This window comes from Oryx dammah, unplaced genomic scaffold (genome assembly GCF_014754425.2).
Source record: "Oryx dammah isolate SB20612 unplaced genomic scaffold, SCBI_Odam_1.1 HiC_scaffold_23, whole genome shotgun sequence".
Classification (NCBI taxonomy): Eukaryota; Metazoa; Chordata; class Mammalia; order Artiodactyla; family Bovidae; genus Oryx; species Oryx dammah.
In genome coordinates this window covers 113,121,580-113,143,956 of record NW_024070207.1, presented here as the reverse complement: position 1 = coordinate 113,143,956, position 22,377 = coordinate 113,121,580, and the positions used below count along the sequence as shown (strand labels likewise).

The window sequence follows — 22,377 nt, the reverse complement described above, 5'->3', positions numbered from 1 at the left end:
TTAAACACAGCATCAGATCAAATGCCAAACAAGTCCCCTATTCTGTTCAATTTATCAGAGTATACTTACATGGAATTCATGACTTGGTAGTTTTAAATAATTTTTCCATGTATGTCTGGAAGAATATGATTTTATAGCCCCTGTCCTATGTTGTCCTTTGTTCATTTTAATAACTGCATGTTTCTATCTCCATTTATCTCTTTCTGCATGCATACAGATTATTGTTGAGGTCTGTTTTTTTAACCTTGAAATGATCTGATGTAGTCCAATCAAAACAGATTGGACTTTAGAATCCTTTGGCACTAGGTTTTAATCCTTGCTTTGTCAGTCAGTTACTGTGTAAACTTGCAAATGGATAAATGGTGACATTATTCACCTTTAGATCCTTTCATCATATAGTCTTGTTGGTATAACAATAGCCCCTTTGTCCCCATGTGATACCTCCTTATCAACTCTCCATCCTCATCAATACCATACAATCTCCTAAAAGAATATTCTATATGCAGGCCTCTAATTTCTTACCATTCAGCTCCATGCTCTGTCTGATTTCTGGTTTTACTAATATGATATTCTGATTAAAGTCTCCTTGTTATCAGATTAAGAATGGGCTTTGAATTGTGGTCAGCTGACTGGGAGTTTTCCTTTACCACAGTCCTGTACTGCTAGTCTTGAAATTTTTCTTTTTTTCTGGTTCCTCTTCATGATACCACCTGTTTCTCTCTCTCTCTCTTTTTTTTTTCATCCCTCCTTTGCTGTACTTGCTCAATTTGGCTCTAGCAAAGTAATGCTCAGAATTCTCCAAGTTAGGCTTCAACAGTACATGAACTGAGAACTTCCAGATTTCAAGCCGGATTTAGAAAAGGCAGAGCAACCAGAGATCAAATTGCCATCATCTGTTGGATCATAGAAAAAACAAGAGAATTTACAGAAAATCATCTACTTCTGCTTCTTTGACTACACTACAGCCTTTGACTGTGGATCACAACAAACTGTGGAAAATTCTTAAAGAGATGAAACTACTAGACCACCTGACTTGCCTCCTGAGAAACCTGTATGCAGGTCAGGAAGCAACAGTTAGAGCAGGACATGAAACAACAGACTGGTTCCAAATCAGGAAAGGAGTACAACAAGCCTGTATATTGTCACTCTGCTTATTTAACTTATATGCAGAGTATATCATGAGAAACGCTGGAGTGGATGAAGCACAAGGTGGAATCAAAATTGCTGGGAGAAATATCAATAACCTCAGGTATGCAGATGACACCACGCTTATGGCAGAAAGCGAAAAGGAATTAAAGAGCCTCTTGATAAAAGTGAAAGAGGAAGGTGAAAAAGCTGGCTTAAAACTCAACATTCGGAAAACTAAGATCATGGCATCAGGTCTCATCGCTTCATGGCATATAGACATGGAAACAGTGATAGACTTTATTTTCTTGGGCTCCAAAATCACTGCAGATGGTGACTTCAACCGTGAAATTAAAGGACACTTGCTCCTTGGAAGAAAAGCTAAAGCTATGACCAACCTAGATAGCATATTAGAACAGAGACATTATTTTACTGACAAAGGTCTGCCTAGTCAAAGCTCTGGTTTTTCCAGTAGTCATGTATGGATGTGAGAGTTGGACAGTAAAGAAAACTAAGTGCCAAAGAATTGATGCTTTTGAACTGTGGTGTTGGAGAAGACTCTTGAGAGTCCCTTGGACTGCAAGGAGATCCAGCCAGTCCATCCTAAAGGAAATCAGTCCTGAATATTCATTGGAAGGACTGATGCTGAAGCTCCAGTACTTTGACAACCTGATGTGAAGAACTGACTTATTAGAAAAGACCCTGATACTGGGAAAGCTTGAAGGCAGAAGGAGAAGGGAACCACAGAAAATGAGATGGTTCAATGGCATCATTGACTCGATGGACATGAGTTTGAGCAAGCTCCCGGAGTTGGTGATGGATAGGGAAGCCTGATGTGCTACAATCCATGGGGTTGCAAAGAGTCAGATGCAACTGAACTGAAGACAACATTAAATTTTTAGAGAAAGAACTTGGCTTTGGGGAGAAAAGTAGAAATGGTGGTGGTCCCTATGGTGGATCTTGGCCGTCTAAGAAGTCTTCTAGAGACCACAGTCACTGAGTGGTTTTCTACTGCATCACTCTATGCATCCTATATTATATAAGCTTCTTAGAATTCTGTTTATAATCTCTCAGCTCTGCCAATTAGCAGGGTGAAGGAGACTTTTCAAAGGTAGTTAAATGCATGAATGCACACTGTCCCAAAGTTAGTTCAGTTCAGTTCAGTCGCTCAGTCATGTCCGACTCTATGAACCCATGAATCACAGCACGCCAGGCCTCCCTGTCCATCACCAACTCCCAGAGTTCATTCAAACTCATGTCCATTGAGTTGGTGATGCCATCCAGCCATCTCATCCTCTGTCATCCCCTTTTCCTCCTGCCCCCAGTCCCTCCCGGCATCAGGATCTTTTCCAATGAGTCAGCTCTTTGCACGAGGTGGCCAAAGTATTGGAGTTTCAATTTAGCATCAGTCCTTCCAATGAACACCCACGACTTATCTCCTTTAGGATGGACTGGTTGGATCTCCTTGCAGTCCGAGGGACCCTCAAAAGTTCTCCAACACCGCAGTTCAAAAGCATCAATTCTTTGGTGCTCAGCTTTCCTCAGAGTCCAACTCTCACATCCATACATGACTACTGGAAAAACCATAGCCTTGACTAGATGGCCCTTCGTTGGCAAAGTAATATTAATATCACTGCTTTTTAATATGCTATCTAGGTTGGTCATAACTTTCCTTCTGAGGAGTGTCTTTTAATTTCATGGCTGCAGTCACCATCTGCAGTGATTTTGGAGCCCCCAAAAATAAAGTCTGACACTGTTTCCACTGTTTCCCCATCTATTTGCCATGAAGTGATGGGACCAGATGCCATGATCTTCGTTTTCGGAATGTTGAGCTTTAAGCCAACTTTTTCACTCTCCTCTTTCACTTTCATCAACGGGCTTTTTAGTTCCTCTTCTCTTTCTGCCATAAGGGTGGTATCATCTGCATATCTGAGGTTATTGATATTTCTCCCGGCAATCTTGATTCCAGCTTGTGCTTCATCCAGCCCAGCATTTCTCTGCATGTAAGAGAACTTATATGTACTCTGCATATAAGTTGAATAAGAAGGGTGACAATATACAGCCTTGACATACTCTTTTTCCTATTTGGAACCAGTCTGTTATTCCATGTCCAGTTCTAACTGTTGCTTCCTGACCTGCATATAGGTTTCTCAAGAGGCAGGTCAGGTGGTCTGGTATTCCCATCTCTTTCTATTGTGATCCACACAGTCAAAGGCTTTGGCATAGTCAATAAAGCAGAAATAGATGTTTTTCTGGAACTCTCTTGCTTTTTCTATGATCCAGCAGATGTTGGCAATTTGATCTCTGGTTCCTCTGCCAGTTCTAAAACCAGCTTGAACATCTGGAAATTCACGGTTCATGTACTGCTGAAGCCTGGCTTGGAGAATTTTGAGCATTACTTTACTAGCGTATGAGATGAGTGCAATTGTGCGGTAGTTTGAGCATTCTTTGGCATTTCCTTTCTTTGGGGTTGGAATGAAAACTGACCTTTTCCAGTCTGTAGGTACTTAATAATAGTTGCTGAAAGGAATGCTGGAAACATTATTCCCTGGTCTGGGTCTTTTATATCAGTCACTATGATAAAATCATATGAGAAGGAAATTTTTTCTGTAAAAATTTTGGTAGTTTCCAAGTAATAAATTATATTCCAAAATTAGTATTTTCCAAATATTGTATTGCCTGTAGTTCATTTATAATATTTCTTATTTTATTTTTTTTAATTTTCAGAATAAAATTGATTTTGGTGGCATTACAGTTGTATAAGTTTTAATATGTATATAGATTTGCATTACCATATCACAGTTGGGGCACAAAACAGTTTCATCACCTCCAAAATCTCCCTCTTGCTGCTTTATAGTGATGGCCTCTTCATATACTCAGTATCTGGCAACTACTGATGTGTTTTCTGCTGCAATAGTTTCATTATTTTCACTATATAATATAAATGGAATCTTGCATTAAGCTCTTTCATATTGGTCATTTTTACTCAGCATAATAAGCTCCATTCAAGTTATTGTATATGTCAGTTGTTCCTTTTTAATTGCTAAGCAGTATTCCATGGCATGGATGCTCCACTGTTTGTTATTCTTGTTCATAGTATGTTCCATTTGTTAAATAAGATATTGCCTAACTTTTGTTGCAATTTAGAATTATTTAGTGGCATAAAGGATTTTGAAGAAAACTTTTTCATATTTTTTTGGTTGAATAAAATTAAATTTGAATAGAGGAAAAACAGAGCAAAGAGTAAATATGCTTTTACTTACAAATTAAGAGTGATGGCTAGCTTATCTCTGAAGTAAATCAAGAATTTAACATGGCTATATCATCTCACTGGATAAGATGGCTATAACATCTCCTGGAATGTGAAGTCAAGTGGGCGTTAGAAAGGATCACTACGAACAAAGCTAGTGGAGGTGATGGAATTCCAGTTCAGCTATTTCAAATCGTGAAAGATGATACTGTGAAAGTGCTGAACTCAATATGCCAGCAAATTTGGAAAACTCAGCAGTGGCCACAGGACTGGAAAAGCTCAGTTTTCATTCCAACCCCAAAGAAAGGCAATGCCAAAGAATGCTCAAACTACCACACAATTGCACTCATCTCATACGCTAGTAAAGTAATGCTCAAAATTCTCCAAGCCAGGCTTCAGCAATATGTGAACCGTGAACTTCCAGATGTTCAAGCTGGTTTTAGAAAGGTAGAGGAACCAGAGATCAAATTGCCAACATCTGCTGGATCATTGAAAAAGCAAGAGAGTTCCAGAAAAACATCTATTTCTGCTTTATTCACTATGCCAAAGCCTTTGACTGTGTGGATCACAACAAACTGTGGAAAGTTCTGAAAGAGATGGGAATACCAGACCACCTGACCTGCCTCTTGAGAAACCTATATGCAGGTCAGGAAGCAACAGTTAGAACTGGACATAGAATGACAGTCTGGTTCCAAATAGGAAAAGAAGTTCGTCAAGGCTGTATATTGTCACCCTCCTTATTTTACTTATATGCAGAGTACATCATGAGAAACGCTGGGCTGGAAGAAGCACAAGCTGGAATCAAGATTGCTGGGAGAAATATCAATAACCTCAGAAATGCAGATGATACCACCCTTATGGCAGAAAGAGAAGAGGAACTAAAAAGCCTCTTGATGAAAGTGAAAGTGGAGAGTGAAAAAGTTGGGTTAAAGCCCAACATTCAAAAACTAAGATCATGGCATCTGGTCCCATCATTTCATGGGAAATAGATGGGGAAACAGTGTCAGACTTTATTTTTTGGGGCTCCAAAATCACTGCAGATGGTGATTGCAGCCATGAAATTAAAAGACACTTACTCCTCAGAAGGAAAGTTATGACCAACCTAGACAGCATATTGAAAAGCAGAAACATTACTTTGCCAACAAAGGTCCGTCTAGTCAAGGCTATGGTTTTTCCAGTAGTCATGTACGAATGTGAGAGTTGGACTGTGAAGAAAGCTGAGCACCGAAGAATTGATGCTTTTGAACTGTGGTGTTGGAGAAGATTCTTGAGAGTCCCTTGGAATGTAAGGAGATCCAGCCAGTCCATTCTGAAGGAGATCAGCCCTGAGATTTCTTTGGAAGGAATGATGCTAAAGCTGCAACTCCTGTATTTTGTCCACCTCATGCGAAGAGTTGACTCATTGGAAAAGACTCTGATGCTGGGAGGGACTGGGGGCAGGAGGAAAAGGGGATGACAGAGGATGAGATTGCTGAATGGCATCACTGACTCGATGGACGTGAGTCTGAGTGAATTCTGGGAGTTGGTGATGGACAGGGAGGCCTGGCGTACTGCAGTTCATGGGGTCGCAAAGAGTCGGACACAACTGAGCGACTCAACTGAACTGAACTGATATCATCTCACAGCTATATGAGAATTGTCAAAAGAACATTTAACTGCATAGGTTTTAGAGCAAAATCATGTGTCTAGATTTATTAGATATTCTAGGTATCTGTAAAGTACCGTATATATTGATGTAGTTTGGTTAGTTTTCCCCTGATTAGAATACAGTATTTAGTTTTTATACTGGGATAGGTGGTGGTGCCATTCACTGAGACGGTGATTACAGGAGACTCCTCTGGAGGGCAAAATGAGAAGTTGTGTTGTGGACGTGTTACAAAATATGGATATGTAGGTTTGGCATTCATGAGGGAAATCTGAAATGGATATTTAAGATCTCAGATGGAAGTTGAAGAAATGGATGTGAATGAAATTCTTCCGTTAGAATGTAATGAGTGAGAGGTAAGGCAAGTAGGAAGGGGTCTCTGGAGTGCAGAGCAACAATATTTTAGGACAGTTGAAGAAAGCTTCCTGAAAGGGAACTGACAACCAATAGGCAAAGAGAACCAAGAAAGAGCAATGTACACATACCAGTAGAGGGTGAAAGAAAGAGTAGATAGTATAGAGAGACTGCAGGGCAACTCAAGTTACTTTTGAAATTTAGTGAAGACATGTGTGATCTGGTATACTGGACTACTGTACCAGGAACCAGGTAGCTTTTAGGAGTATCTATTCTTCTTTCAATGGCTACATAATTTCTGTTATGGAACTTTGCTTCACTTTGCAAAGTTTTTCTAATCTTGTCTTTGTTTTCTCTTCTTATAATATCTGCTCCATCATAATTTCAGCTGAGTTGTAGCCCATTATTACCTTTGATTTCCTGCCTTGACATATAATCAAGACCTTTTAGATATTGAGAATTGCCTCACTTTCTTGGTATTTCTTACTTAAAAATCTTATTAGTCCAGTTCAACATTTATATCAAGTTGTTTCATAGGTTATTGAAGCCACTCAATCTGTAGCCTGGCCAATCACTTACTGAAGTGCCCTGAGTAATCTTGAAAACCATATACATTGTGGATTTCTGCTTTTGGATCTGTAAATTGCAAATGATGGCAGATTAAAGAGTGCATTATAGGTGAGGAAATAAATGTGTAAGGGGTTTGGCTTTGAAGGGAATAACAGACTAGTGGGAAACACAGCATCAAGGAAATCAAGGAAAGAATTTTGTTTTATTTTGTTTTTTAAGGTGACAGAGGTTTGAATATAGAAGTCAATAAAAAAGAAATGGTTTACTTCAACATTTAATTTTTTAATTGTTGAAGTAGTGTTAAGGTGGCAGAGGAAGATTGAATAGCCTTGTACTGAAACAAGGATACCTCTCCCTCTGCAATGGAATTAAAGAAGAAAGGAGGAGGGGCTGGAGATAAATTTGGAAGTAGGGGAATATGCCCATTAACACATTTTGTGAAAGAGGCCACAAAGAGAATGCTGAGAAGAGAGGTAAAGATTTCCAGTAATTGCTGAGGAAAATTCAAATAGGAACCTAACAGCTAAGGATAAGAGGAAGTGATTATCCACCGCCTGCCCCCTGCCCCCTGCCCCCAGTGAAGCCCATGTATAGGTTGAGAAAAGGTGGATGACTGAACTAGTCCAGAGCTGAAATGGACTCAATTTGTGACTTGGTAGTAGTTAATGCTTGCTTTATTTTAAAAATTTGTTTGGTTCTACTGGGTTTTTTTGTTGTTGTTGTTTTTCATTCTGGTCTTCAATATGTTTCTTCTGCAGGTCTTGATGACTGTTTGCAACAGTATATCAAGAATTTCGAGAGGGAGAAGATCAGTGGGGACCAGCTGCTGCGCATCACACATCAGGAACTAGAGGACCTGGGAGTCAGCCGCATCGGCCATCAGGAGCTGATTTTGGAAGCGGTTGACCTTCTGTGTGCACTGGTAAGGGCATCATGGAACTGGTGGGAAGGGAAACTTTGCTTTTTCTCCCTGTTTTCTTTCCTTTTAAAATTTTTTCCTAAAATTTTTTTTTGTTTCTTTTTCTCCTTCTCTTTACAAAAATAATTTCAATGCAAGAAGAAAAAAAAATCACCTAATTATCAGTCAACTGGATGTGGTATTTTCCTCCTTCATTGTATATGATGTGTTATGCCATGGCAAATTACAAATTAAGGAGGCTTATTAACTCAATTTGTGGCATTTTATCTAGCTGCTTGAAAAACTAAAAGCTCACCAAGGGAGTTTTCACAGTAGCAATTGGGATGTACAGTTGCATACAATCATTTATAAAGTTCATTTCCTTCTAAAAGTTTGATTTAGTATCCCAAATGTTAAAGTAATCCTATTTTAGAAAAAAATCATCCTTAAAATAATCAATTATTTTAGTGTTCTTTGTATGTATATCAATGAATATTGAATAATTTATTTATGTCTGCTTATGTATGCTATAAGAGCAGTGCCTAGTCAAGGCAAGAGAAATCAATATCAAAATAATCCTGCAAGATTTTGATAGTACATTAGATATTCTGAGAAGAATATAGATTTTTTCCCTCCTGTGTTAGCTAAAATGACACTAGCATGATTGGGGCTAGAACTACAATGAGAAAGAACATGAGTCTTGTAATATAATAATATGGGACTGAAATTTGACTCAGTCAGTGAATGACATTTGTAGGCAAATCATTTCACGATTGCCTTAGTTCTTTTATTTAACATAGAGATATTTTATTTAAACAAGAGATATTTTATTAAAAAAAAAAAAAGAGCTTCCTTGGTGGCTCAGCCACTAAAGAATCTACCTGCAATGTGGAGACCTGGGTTGTAACCCTGAGTTGGGAAGATCCCCTAGAGAAGGGAATAACTACCCATTCCATTATTCTTGCCTGGAGAATTCCATGGACAAAAGAGCCTGGTGGGCTACAGTCCATGTGATGCAAAGAGTCAGACACAACTGAGCAACTAACACTTTATGGGCTTCCCACGTGGTGCTAGTGATAAAGAACCTCCCTGCAATGCAGGAGATGTAAGAGACTCACATTTGATCCCTGAGTCGGGTAGATCCCCTGGAGAAGGGCCTGGCAAACCACTCCAGTATTCTTGCCTGGAGAATCCCACGGACAGAGGAGCCTGGTGGGCTACATACAGTCCATGGGATCGCACAGAGTCGGACATGACTGAAGCAACTTAGCACAATATCAACTACCTCTTGGTGGTGGTGTGAAAATGAGATAGTGTTTGAATAGTTCCTAATTCACTGCCTGGCACCCAGTCGACATTCAATAAGTTGTCGCTATTATTAAGATGATGATTAATAATAAATGTGTGATTCAAGCATCCATATACTCAGCACTGTATGTGTCAAATGTAAGATCTAGTTCCTGCCATCTTGAAAAGTCTAGTGGAGGGAGAGTGACATACAAAGCATGATATAATCAAATTACTAAAATAAAAGCATGAGCTAAATATTAAGGGACACAGAAATTTTAACTAAAATAAATGGGTTCATACTGCAAAAGATGTCATCTTTAACAGCCTACTGGAATATGAGCTTGTGTTTAAGATGTGGAGAAACAGAGGGAAGTAATTTCCAGGTAGATAAAACAGCATATACACAGGCACACAGAATAAAGAGCATGCCTGGTATGTATGAAAAATGGTAAGCTGTTTTCCCACCACAAATAAGTGGAAAGCAGTGGGCATAAAATTAGACTCTAAAAGATAGATCAGACTGTAGAGTACCTTAATATCCTGGTAAGAGATTTGTAGTTCTTAGTCTGGGCACTGGAGAACCATGCAAGAATGATCAAATACTTGCTTTAAAAAGGTAACTGATGGTAGTGAAAAGGGTGGACTGGACTGGACTGAAGATGGGGGAACAATTAGGAAATATTTAAGATAATCCACTTAGGCTATGAGAATGGCTTGAACTGTGGATGTGCTATAGGAATAGAGTATACTGGTAAATAGGAGGAGTGAGTGACATAGAAGAAGCTGAGAAAGATTCCATCCTTCTAGCTGCAGAGACAGAGTAGATTTTACAGTGATGCAGATAGGCAATAGCAGCAAAAATAGATTTAGGTGGGAATATAAATTGAGTTTTATATTTGTTGAATTTGAGGCATCTCTGGTTTATCCAGAAAGAGAGACTCCACCAGACAATTGAATTTATGAATTTGGAGCTGAGAAGTGACTGAAGACAGAGATTTGGGAGTCTCAGGGACATAGGGATTGAATCCATAGAGAGAGAGAGAGATCATTCAGGGAAGGTTTATAGACTTCAAAACCTTGACACTCCATCTGGGAAGGAAGGAGGGGAGGGGAGGGGAGGGGAGGCTGGAGAGGAGTGGTCAGAGAAGCATGAAGACAACTATGAAAGAGTGGTCACAAAAGCAATGGGAACTGTTATTTCCATTAAGGAACATTAATAATGTCATCAAATTTCACAAAAAGCCAATAGAATAAGCAAAGAAAAAAGAACTGACTGAAAATATTTTTTAAAGAATCTAAAACCAGATTGGTTGAATAGTACCTCCCACTTACACATTTCAGTCTTAACATTAATTGTCCTTTCGTCAGAGACATTCCCTGATCACTCACTCCCTCACCCTGACTGGGTCTAAAATCATCCCCTCACTGTTCTTCTCTTTCTTAATCTTCATCTCATTTTGTAATTACATATTTATATGCTTTTTTTTAGTTTAGTATCTGTTTCTTCTGCTAGACTATAAGCTATATGGGGAAAGTGACATTGCTTATTGAACACCTAATATGTAGCACAAATGCCTGGCAATAGTAAATGCTGAATAAACATTTTTTGAAAGTGGTGATGAAAGAGATGACATATTTTTCACATGATAATTTAGAGATCCTCTTGTTTCCTTATTCCTGAGATAAGAAAATTAATTCAGACCAGAACACACACTTGCACTAATCAGATCGCAGAAATCATGCCTGAAATAAAAGCTAGTACTCAGGGTTAGGTAAGAGTCCACAGTGTTTTTGCATAATGGTTTCCATATCTGAGTCAGAATGGTCATAAAGGTATCATCTAAGTGACTCAGGGACGGGAATCTGACCTAGCAGTCCCCTATCTATAACAGTAAAGTTGAGCATGTTAGAGCTGGAAATCTAGAGTGTATGTGTCATAAGCAGGTCTTCTCATAAATGAACCATTCACATGCTGAGCTCCACTCTGCCACTTTGAATAAGAGAATGAGATTGGTAATTATGGAACTACCTACAGATCGTCTAGACCTGTAGACTTTGGAGTTTGGCCCATGATAAACTCTGCTGACCTCGACTTACTTAAAATGATGGTATCAGAGATATAAACCACTGCCATGCAGTTCTGGGTTTAAGCACTCTAGTGTTGCATCATTTTCTTGGGGAAAAAAATGAAAACATTAAATTCATTCTTTCTATGTTTCTTCCTCAAAGAGGTCAAATGTTAAACATTTTCACTGCTTCCTAATGGCTATACATCAGCAGCTTAAAAGTGGACATAGCTTACACTTTATGCAGTAGATGTTTTCCAGTAAATATAAAGTAAATATTTGAGCAATGAATCCTGATTTATTTCTCCATGCCATTATAAAATCAGAAAGTGAGAGCCCTCCAGCAAGCTGAGTTGATTGCAACAGCAGTTGTGCTGTTGGGAATGAGAAAAAAATCTGTAATGTCTCTACTGACTCTTCTACTTTTTCCTACATCTATTATATTTATTTCTTCTTTTAACAATTATATATTCATGCTCATACAGTGCTACCACAGGGAATACAAAGATGAAAAAGGCATAGTCTGTGCTCTTAAAATGTCTCTAGTCCAGTAAAGAAGACAAGAGTAGTTAAAAGATAATATAGATTTAAAATAAAACAAAAAAAATCCCAGGGGAAAGCAGAATCAGATGATAAACACTACTGAGGGATCCAGGAAATGTAAGTGGGATCTGTATTGGGAATTGCAGGATAAGTAGGTGTTTGCCAGATAAAAACGTTGGAGAAAAGTTATCTAGGCAGAAAAATATGTGTAAAGACAGAATTGTGAAAGAGCTTGGGGTGTTCAGAGAAAAGGAAGAATTTTGATTTAGCTGCTGAAGTGTGGGAAGTGATGGGAAGAACGGCACCTTGCACTTTGTATCACATTATAAATCTTTGCTTTGGTTTTTTGGTCCTCAGTGTGCTTTCTGCCTAGTGTTTAACACATAGAGGATATTAAATGAATGCTATCTTACTGAATGAAGTTCTCCACCATTCTCTAGAGAACTGTGTAATTTTTTTCTCTTGCCAATACAGTCTCTGACTCTGAAATATAAGGAAGACACAGTTCAGTTCAGTTCAGTCGCTCAGTCGTGTCCGACTCTTTGGGACCCCATGAATCGCAGCATGCCAGGCCTCCCTGTCCATCACCAACTCCCAGAGTTCACTCAGACTCACGTCCATCGAGTCCGTGATGCCATCCAGCCATCTCATCCTCAGTCGTCCCTTTCTCCTCCTGCCCCCAATCCCTCCCAGCATCAGAGTCTTTTCCAATGAGTCAACTCTTTGCATGAGGTGGCCAAAGTACTGGAATTTCAGCTGTAGCATCATTCCTTCCAAAGAAATCTCAGGGCTGATCTCTTTCAGAAGGGACTGGTTGGATCTCCTTACATTCCAAGGGACTCTCAAGAGTCTTCTCCAACACCACAGTTCAAAAACATCAATTCTTCGGTGCTCAGCTTACCAAATTTCATTGTTTCATTTAAGCAGTGGATATTTTTCTGCCTTGTTTTAAAATTAGTCCTGATGGGAAATAAATGTCATGGAAGCTAATGAAAATCAAAAGTATATTTAGTAACTTGTTCATTTATGCAACATAGGTTTATTAAGCTCCATCTATATACTGTTTGTAAGGACTTCCCTGGTGGCTCAGATGGTAAAGCGTCTGTCTACAGTGTGGGAGACCTGGGTTCGATCCCTGGGTTGGGAAGATCCCTGGAGAAGGAAATGGCAATCCACTCCAGTACTATTGCCTGGAAAATCCCATGGACAGAGGAGCCTGGTAGGCTACAGTCCATGGGGTCACAAAAAGTTGGACACGACTGAGCGACTTCACTTTCACTTTCATATACTGTTTGTACAATGTTATCTTAGAAAGAAATAAGGTTTTCATGATTTGGAATTACATTAACTCTTTCAAGCTGTTATGCTATCATTTGGTGTGCTTCAGTAGAGAGCATCTTGTATTAACTAAAATAATAGAGCATATATATAGTTTAATGCATAGTCCTCAATTTATGTTCTGACAATACAACTTTTATTGAGAAGTATAAGTGAATCATTTATGATAGGATAAGAACAGTTTTCATTTCATTCTTCATATACTTTTCATGTAATAGGTATTTTGTGAAAAATTTGATGTCACTAGGATTTGTTTCTTTGCAGCATAATTGCTTAGTTCATTCATCTCAAAATAATTTATTTCTGAAAATATTTGTTAAAGCAATCCTTTTAGGACTCACTTGTATTTATAAAGTATTATAAAACCTAAACATGTATTACATGATGCATTCAATTAAGAGCTGTGAAGAAAATAGCATTGACATTGTAAAATGTATTATAATAATATTTTCAGTTAAGTGTGTAGTGAGAATTTGCCACTAGTAGGGTATAGCCAACTTGACTTTCTAAAATGTTTTCTTTCTTTCATGTGCTTTTCCATGCATATAGTTGAGAGAACAGTAGAAACCTGGCACCAGTTCTTTAAGACTAGACTGACTATGTTGAATCCTTGTGGAGTCACACCTGATTCCTGGCATGAATGTTGTTGGCCACATAGGTAACATAGGATGAAGAAAATAGCAAAGTACATTTCATGTCCAAGCTTTTGTTTAATTGATTTAGTCCTTTCTATACATGGCACCCCACTCCAGTACTCTCGCCTGGAAAATCCCATGGATGGAGGAGCCTGGTGGGCTGCAGTCCATGGGGTTGCTAAGAGTTGGACACGACTGAGCGACTTCACTTTCAGTTTTCACTTTCATGCATTGGAGAAGGACATGGCAACCCACTCCAGTATTCTTGCTGGAGAATCCCAGGGATGGGGGAGCCTGGTGGGCTGCCGTCTATGGGGTCGCACAGAGTCGGACACGACTGAAGCGACTTAGCAGCAGCATACCAATAGTAATGCCTAGTTGTCCCATGAGTATCCAGTAAAAGCAAGCCTGCAGTGAATAAACCTGCATTTTAAAATTGTCAGGACAGTAACTCTTACCCGCATACCTTTGGCCAAAACAAAGAGGCAGTTCTTTTACTTGTTGCTTCTTTACATGGTAGGCTGGGGAGTGTGATTTACTGGTGACTTTGTGAGTCAGAACAAACCATCCATTTTCACGAAGGAAAAGGCAAAATGGTATCTGTGTTGTCAGTAATTGATTTTGAGCTACTTAGAATTGAGTTCTGTGATGATAAAAGTTAACTTGCAGGATCAACTAACCCACCTCTTTTGTTAAAATAGTATCACATAGACAGTGTTATATACAGATAAGCTGCTAAACTATTTTTATAGTCCTCTAGAATTTCTTAAATGCTTTTGAATTATTGGTTTAACTAGTAATAGTTCAACTAGTTATATTTGTTAACTAGAATAAGTTTTAAGAATTTCCTTCTCCATCTTCTACTATGCATATTTTGTCTATTCTCGCTACTGGGTTACTCTGTTGCCCACATTTTTTACCTGAATTTCCTTCATAAAGGGTATTTCTTTAGTAGGCTTCCAACTTAGAAGACCTCTGTATCTTACCAGATTTTGTCCAGAAGAATTTTGGATTATCTTAATTCTTGAGCTGTATTTTTTGTTTTAATGTAATACTATCTTAAAGTTTGAAAGCCTCAAAGTAGTTTTACTTTGTCTTCAGATTTTTATTTATGAGAGAATCTGTATTCTTTTAAAATCATTTTTACCATTTCTAATAAAATATTTGAGATGATTATATATATATAAGGAGATAGTTTAAATGGATCTTTTGTGGGCACTAATGGCTATAGAGTTCAAGTTATGTTACCAGATTGATTAGGTTCCTCATTAATAAACTACTTAAATTTGAGCTTCTCTGAGCAAATGCAAATATTTTCTCATTAAAATGATTAATATACAGAAATGAAAAAAGCAGACACTGTTGTACTTCAGGGAAAATGCTTTAACACAGAAAAAACTTCTGAAAATACTTTAAGTACTTCAGAAGTTTCATTTTAAGTTTAGTTGATATAATTTTTAATTTAGTCATTAGAGTATCTCTTCCACGAGGATTTTCTTCATAACATACAGACATGCTGGATAAAATCTCCTAAATGTCTCACAAATAATTCATGCTCAAATGCGATAGAATTTGAATAGAATGTTGTTTTATTTGTGTAAACCAAACCTTTTAACTTGACAAGACTATTGCAGTTCAAATTTAGCAGTGAATATATAATATATTGTGTGTGTTTTTTTTAATCTATGGCTCTAAAACTGTTCTTTTAGTAAAACTATGAATTTTCAGCCAAGAACAGTCAGATTTTTATCATTATTAAATCTTTAGTGGTAACATACATAAGTTGGTATTAATGTTTATGCATCCAAATCCTCTCCCCTACTCCCTTTTTTATTTCTTTCCTTAAATTACCATAGAAAAAAAATAAACCTGAATTTCATATAAACTTGCTGCTGAGTCGCTTCAGTTGTGTCTGACTCTGTGCGACCCCATAGACAGCCGCCCACCAGGTGCCCCCATCCCTGGGATTCTCCAGGCAACAACACTGGAGTGGGTTGCCATTTCCTTCTCCAATGCAGGAAAGTGAAAAGTGAAAGGGAAGTCGCTCAGTCGTATCCGACTCCTAGCGACCCCATGGACTGCAGCCTACCAGGCTCCTCCGTCCATGGGATTTTCCAGGCAAGAGTATTGGAGTGGGTTGCCATTGCCTTCTCATATAAACTTAGGTACACAATAATTGTTGACTTGATAATAGAGCTAAATCTGTCGTTACATTTGCTTCCCTTTCTCATTGCCTTCTCATATAAACTTAGGTACGCAATAATTGTTGACTTGATAATAGAGCTAAATCTGTCATTACATTTGCTTCCCTTTCTCATTGCCTTCTCATATAAACTTAGGTACGCAATAATTCTTGACTTGATAATAGAGCTAAATCTGTCGTTACATTTGCTTCCCTTTTTCATTTTCCCTTTACTTTCTTCCATTTTGCTTCATTTGTTTCTCCTACCCTGCTTGAACAGGAACAGATTAGTGGTGCAAAGGAGTGGGTGTAGAGGTGTTCTCTCATAGGTGGCCTGGTAACTTATAGTCCCATTCTGATTTCTGTCTGCTCTAAGCTCTGAGTTCTTTAAAGCAAATCAAAAAGTCTCCCTCACTTTACTTAACTGTAAAAGGAAAGGCTAAATCAAAGTTAGAATTTGTTTGGGCCTCAGAGACTATCTAACATTCTTCGACGTTCATAATTTTCTAGAATTTAATAATACTTTTAATTTTACACATGAAAATAATGTACATGTTGCCAAGTAGTTTGATCAAGGTCATCCTCTGATCAGGTTAACTGGCCTTTCTTAGAAGTGTTTTATAACTCACAATTACCTGTTTTAAACTTTAGTTGTAACTTGGGAAATCTTTCACTGAAGTTTATTTGAGAGGATCCTATAATATGTCTCTATTGAATATGGTTTAAAAAAATTATTTGTATTTATTAATAAAAATCTTTCTTGGAATAGTTTATAGATGAAACATTTAGGGTGAGGTACTATATATTACTGTGGGCTCCCCAGGTGGTGCTAGTGGTAAAGAACCCGCCTGACAATGCAGGAGACATAAGAGATGCTGGTTTGATCCCTGGGTTGGGAAGATTCCTTGGAAGAGGGCATGGCAACTCACTCCAGTAGTCTTGCCTGGAGAATCCCATGGGCAGAGGAGCCTGGTGGGCTAGAGTTCATAGGGTTGCAAAGAGTCGGACACGACTGAAGTGACTTAGCACACATGCACTGTATATTTCTAGAAATTGAAAACTGAGACCAAGGAAAAGAAGAACAATTATACTTACAAAAAAATCATTGATTTCTTTAGATGCGATTCATACTTGACTGAGCTAATGCAACCATGACAAAATTAAAAGTTTAGTTTTAAAGTTTGTATTATAAAAAGGAGAAGCTATATTGGTTCCCCTGAGGATGCAGAGGTTTACTATGTATACCATATCATAAAAGAAACTTCCTATGTGAGTCATTATGAAGAGGACACAGAAGGAAAATTATATGATGTATTTTATGGTTGGGCTGTGCTTACTTTGCTCATTTTGGGGAAACAGAATTTTTCCTAGTGCTTACTTTCATGACTATACATATGCTAATAGAATAGATAATCAAAAATAATTGTTGATAATAATGAATTTCACAAGTAAATGAACTTAGGTTTGCTTAAAAAAGAAACTGCTTATGAGTCCTTATAATTTTTCTGTCTTGGGTGCCTTAGTTCCAAGATACAGTGCCCTCATCTCTCCATGTTCATGTTAGTACTTACACATTTTATTGTAATTTGTTTATCTGATATTTCCTCAAATCCTCATTTGACTATGAATTCTGCCAGGCCAGGAATCCTACCTTAGTCATATTTAACTCTTAATACTTGTTCCATTGCCTGTACATATAGTAAAATACTCAGTAAATGTTGACTGAATAAAATATTGATTTTAAGTATATTTGTTTTTTCTCTTTTCATAATTCAGAATTATGGCTTGGAAACAGAAAATCTAAAAACTCTTTCTCACAAGTTGAATGCATCTGCCAAAAATCTACAGAACTTTATAACAGGGAGGAGAAGGAGTGGCCATTATGATGGGAGAACCAGTCGAAAATTGCCAAATGACTTTCTGACTTCAGTTGTGGATCTGATTGGAGCAGCCAAGAGCCTGCTTGCTTGGTTGGACAGGTAAAATCTTTTACATGTTTCATAAGTTATCCTCTTCAGATGTCAGTTTGAATATAACATTATTTCATTTTCTTGTGAAAAGATTGTTTATAGATAAATTGATAAGTAGAGGAATATTAAGTAAAAAAGTCTAATTATGATTTACCACAATATAGGCATTGTGATACTAATTATTTGCAAAATTTTATATTTGCAAGATTTTATATTCAACTGAGTAGCTAATTAGTCATTAGTTCCTGACAGTTTTAAAATACATTTGCTGCTTTATAAGCAAAATCATTTTTGACTGTCACAAGATTTGTAATACTGCCTTGCTTTGTCTCTTGATTTTCTATGTACTTTTCATTCATTGGTCATGTTTAAAGAAGCAAACATCAAGATTCTATTTACTGTTTTAAATGGGTAATTAGACACTGACATTTTCATAGCATGCATTGTATCATTACGTTTGCTTTATCCATTCTATATTATTATTCACATTGCACAGTCAATTTTGGATATTACAGACACAATTTTGGTCCTTTTTTTGCTAGTTTAGTTAATTTCACTTGTTTTGAACACATAAAATAACATAAAAGTTTTCATACTATAAAATGAAAAAGATTAGGTTAAAATTATATATGTGATTAAACATTTTAATTGTGAAACATTACAAGTATTAAAACTGAAGTTTTCATTTTTGAAAATTTTTTGTGAGGGATATAAGAATGTTAGTTGTTCAAACTCTTAGTGACCTCATGGACTATAGTCCACCAGGATGTGAACTATGCTATAATGGTTAAATAATCAAAAAAAAATTTTGTCTGAGAAACTCTGATATATAGAAGTTTACTAGAATCTTTTTTTGAATAAATGTCAGTAGAATTTCCATACATGTACAGATATATATGAGCTTCCCTGGTGGCTCAGTGGTAAAGAATCCACCTGCCAATGCAGGAGACTCAAGAGACGTGGGTTTGATCCTGGGTTTGGGAAGATCCCTTAAAGAAGGAAATGATAACCCACTCTAGTGTTCTTGCTTGGAAAATTCCATGGATAGAGGAGCCCAGCTAGCTGCAGTCCATGGGGTCACAAAGAGTCAGACAAGACTTAGCGACTTACCACACATGCACATATATACATATATTCACAGTGACCCTTGAATAGCATGGGTTTGGAGTGCATGGGTCTACTTATATATAGTTGTTTGTTTGTTTCAATCAATATGCATTACATTACTACACGTCATAATCGTCCATTGAATGAGTCTGCGAATATGGGCTGAGTATAAAGTTACACATGAATTTTCAACTGTGCAGGGTTGGGACTCCTAACCCTCTTGTTGTTTGAAGTTCAACTGTATTATATTTTTTCCTTTTTAAAAAATATAATACTTTATATTAAAAATAAAGTATTTTTATATCTAAGGTAAAAGTTAAGGTAATTTTACTTATTTCTATAATTTCTAAATTTATATATATATATTACTAATAATATATAACAAAGTTGAAAGTGTTAGTCGCTAGTTGTCCCCGACTCTTTCTTTGCAGCCCCATGGACTGGAGCCCACCAGGTTTCTCTGTGCATGGAATTCTCTAGGAAAGAATATTGGAGTGGGTTGCCATTCCCTTCTCCAAACATATAACATGATAATAGTAAATCCGGATCTGAACAGTAGGCTGTATATTGTTAGCTTTTTGGGTAATTAATTGGTAGACAGCATATTTCTCTTATGACACCATTAAATTCTTTAAATTGTTTAACCCACATTTATCAATTGTATGAATTGTCATTTAAACATAGATTCTACAAGTTGTATAATGATCGATTAGTAAATATATTTAAACTATAGTTTATCCTTAAGTAATGTAATATGCTTGTTTCAAGAAGCTTCTCAGTAATTGGGAAACTTATAGAAAATATATTTGGTTTTTAGTTATATCTTCTTATATCACCTATCCTATATTATAAATTTGCTCAGCCTTTATATTTTATTTGGTAAATTTCATTTTCTTTTTACACTAGTACATATGAAATGAATAAATAGAATGATTAGAGAATGTGTTTACTTCTTAATGGCAAGTAATGTTTATAAAGTCACATAATGGCTTCTAGAACATTATATAATAATTTCCGAGATTTCATTGTATTATATAATTTATTATGGTTGCATTATTTGTATCATCTAAGACCACATCCTTAGTAAATGCTAGTTTATCTGCAAACGTACATGAGCATACACACACATACATAGTAATTTATATAATCAGTGGTGTTTTGTGTTGTTTCATAGGTAAAGAAAATGTGAGAAAAAGCCTGAAGGAAATAATTTAATTCATCTGTTAGGCTTCCATTGCTGCAAAGGTCCTCATAATGCTTATTTTGAATTATATCATACTACAGTGATAATTAAATCAAAGGCCATTTAACATTTTGGCCATAAAAATGAAATATATACTTTGAAGAAACAAAGAGACAACTTTATGATAATCTTAAAAATCTTCTGACTAGACTATAAGTTGAAAAAAGAAACTGAAGTTTATATTTTGAAGATTCTTCTAAGGAAAGTTCAGCTCCAGGCTGGCTTGCCTATAATGATTATGCTTTAACAGATTAAGTTTTAAAAAGGAAAGAAGAAGAACAAAAATAATTCTTTGTCATTTTAAGGCATTTGGTCTTCATGCTGAAGGCATATAGGGAGCTGTTTAGGATCACTGTTGTTTTTAGACCTGTGAATTTGGATGATGCCTTGGGCTATAGTGTTGGGAAATATTAGGTGAAGAATAAGGCTAAAAGAAGGGAAACCAGTTAAGAGGTTGTTTTAGGAGTATTTGTTCCTTGTTACCTGCCCAGGGGTTAGTTCCAGGACCCCTCAAATACCAAAATTTGAGGATTCTTAAGTCCCGTATATAAAATGACATACTATTTGTATAAAACCTATGCACATCCTCCTTTATGTTTTAAATCATTGGTAGATTACTTATAATACCTAATACATGCTATGTACATAATTGCCCTTGTGCAACAAACTCAAATTTTACTCTTTTGAGCTCTCTGCAATCTTTTTTTCCCAAATATTTTGAATCAAGTTTGGCTGCAGCCATAGATATGGAACTTGCCAATATGGAGTGCCAACTCTAATCATGCTACTGCTACTATTGGTGATTCTGATGCTGCCAGCCACATTCACTTAAAGCAAACCTAGAAGAGTTGTCTTCATTTTGCAGATAGGAAAAATACAACATTCAGAGGCAAAAGTTATATTCAAAACCAAATAGGAAGTAAGTGGTGGAGCCAGGATTCATTCCAGGCATCTGACCACAGAGTTGATTCTCTGAGCTGCTATTGACTGAGATATTTAACTGGAGAAGCAGGAGTGGGGATAGAAGAATATTAGAGATAGATATAGAGACTAAGGAAAAGGGAGACATCTAGGGTGAATAAAGGTATCTGACTTGGCTCATCCAGTGGATGGTGAAGCCATTATCAAAATAGGAGGAACGAGTTATGGTGGAGGACAAGTACTGAGTGTTGGCCATGATTGTGAAAAGTTCTTTAGAATATTGCTGCTCAGAAAAGATACATGGTGGATAGAGATTTGGGAATCATTAAAATATGAGTGGTAGTTAAAGTCCTAAATATATTAATATGGTGGTGTAAGGAGATTTTTGCACAAGCTGGAATCAAGATTGCCAGGAGAAATATCAATAACCTCAGATATGCAGACGGCACCACCCTTATGGCAGAAAATGAAGAGGAACTAAAAAGCCTCTTGATGAAAGTGAAAGAGGAGAGTGAAAAAGTTGGCTTAAAGCTCAACATTCAGAAAACGAAGATCGTGGCACCTGGTACCATCACTTCGTGGGCAGTGGATGGGGAAACAGTGGAAACAGTGTCAGACTTTATTTTTTTAGGCTCCAAAATCATGGCAGGTGGTGATTACAGCCATGAAATTAAAAGACGCTTACTCCTTGGAAGGAAAGTTATGACCAACCTAGATAGCATATTGAAAAGGAGAGATATTGCTTTGCCAACAAAGGTCCATCTAGTCAAGGCTATGGTTTTTCCAGTAGTCATGTATGGATGTGAGAGTTGGACTGTGAAGAAAGCTGAGCACTGAAGAATTGATGCTTTTGAACTGTGGTGCTGGAGAAGACTCTTGAGAGTCCCTTGGACTGCAAGGAGATCCAACCAGTCCATTCTAAAGGAGATAGATCATGAGTGTTCTTTGGAAGGAATGATGCTAAAGCTGAAACTCCAGTACTTTGGCCACGTCATGCAGAATTGACTTATTGGAAAAGATCCTGATGCTGGGAGGGATTGGGGACAGGAGGAGAAGGGGACGACAGAGGATGAGAGGCTGGATGGCATCACCAACTCAGTGGATGTGAGTTTGAGTGAACTCCGGGAGTTGGTGATGGACAGGGAGGCCTGGCGTGCTGCAATTCATGGGGTCACAAAGAGTCGGACGTGACTGAGCGACTGAACTGAACTGAAGGAGATTTTTAGAATGAATTCCTCTT

The 22,377-nt window shown here is 37.3% G+C and overlaps 1 protein-coding gene across 5 annotated transcripts in view; it reads left to right on the top strand.

Moving 5' to 3' along the window:
• CNKSR2 (connector enhancer of kinase suppressor of Ras 2) overlaps positions 1-22,377 on the top strand; it is a 284,997-nt gene that overhangs the window by 54,279 nt on the left and 208,341 nt on the right. For all 5 annotated transcript variants that reach the window (XM_040266671.1, XM_040266670.1, XM_040266669.1 and 2 more), the window contains exons 2-3: positions 7,703-7,866; positions 17,673-17,875. In XM_040266671.1, coding sequence (XP_040122605.1) covers positions 7,703-7,866; positions 17,673-17,875 — 367 coding nt within the window. The remainder of the gene's footprint in view (positions 1-7,702; positions 7,867-17,672; positions 17,876-22,377) is intronic.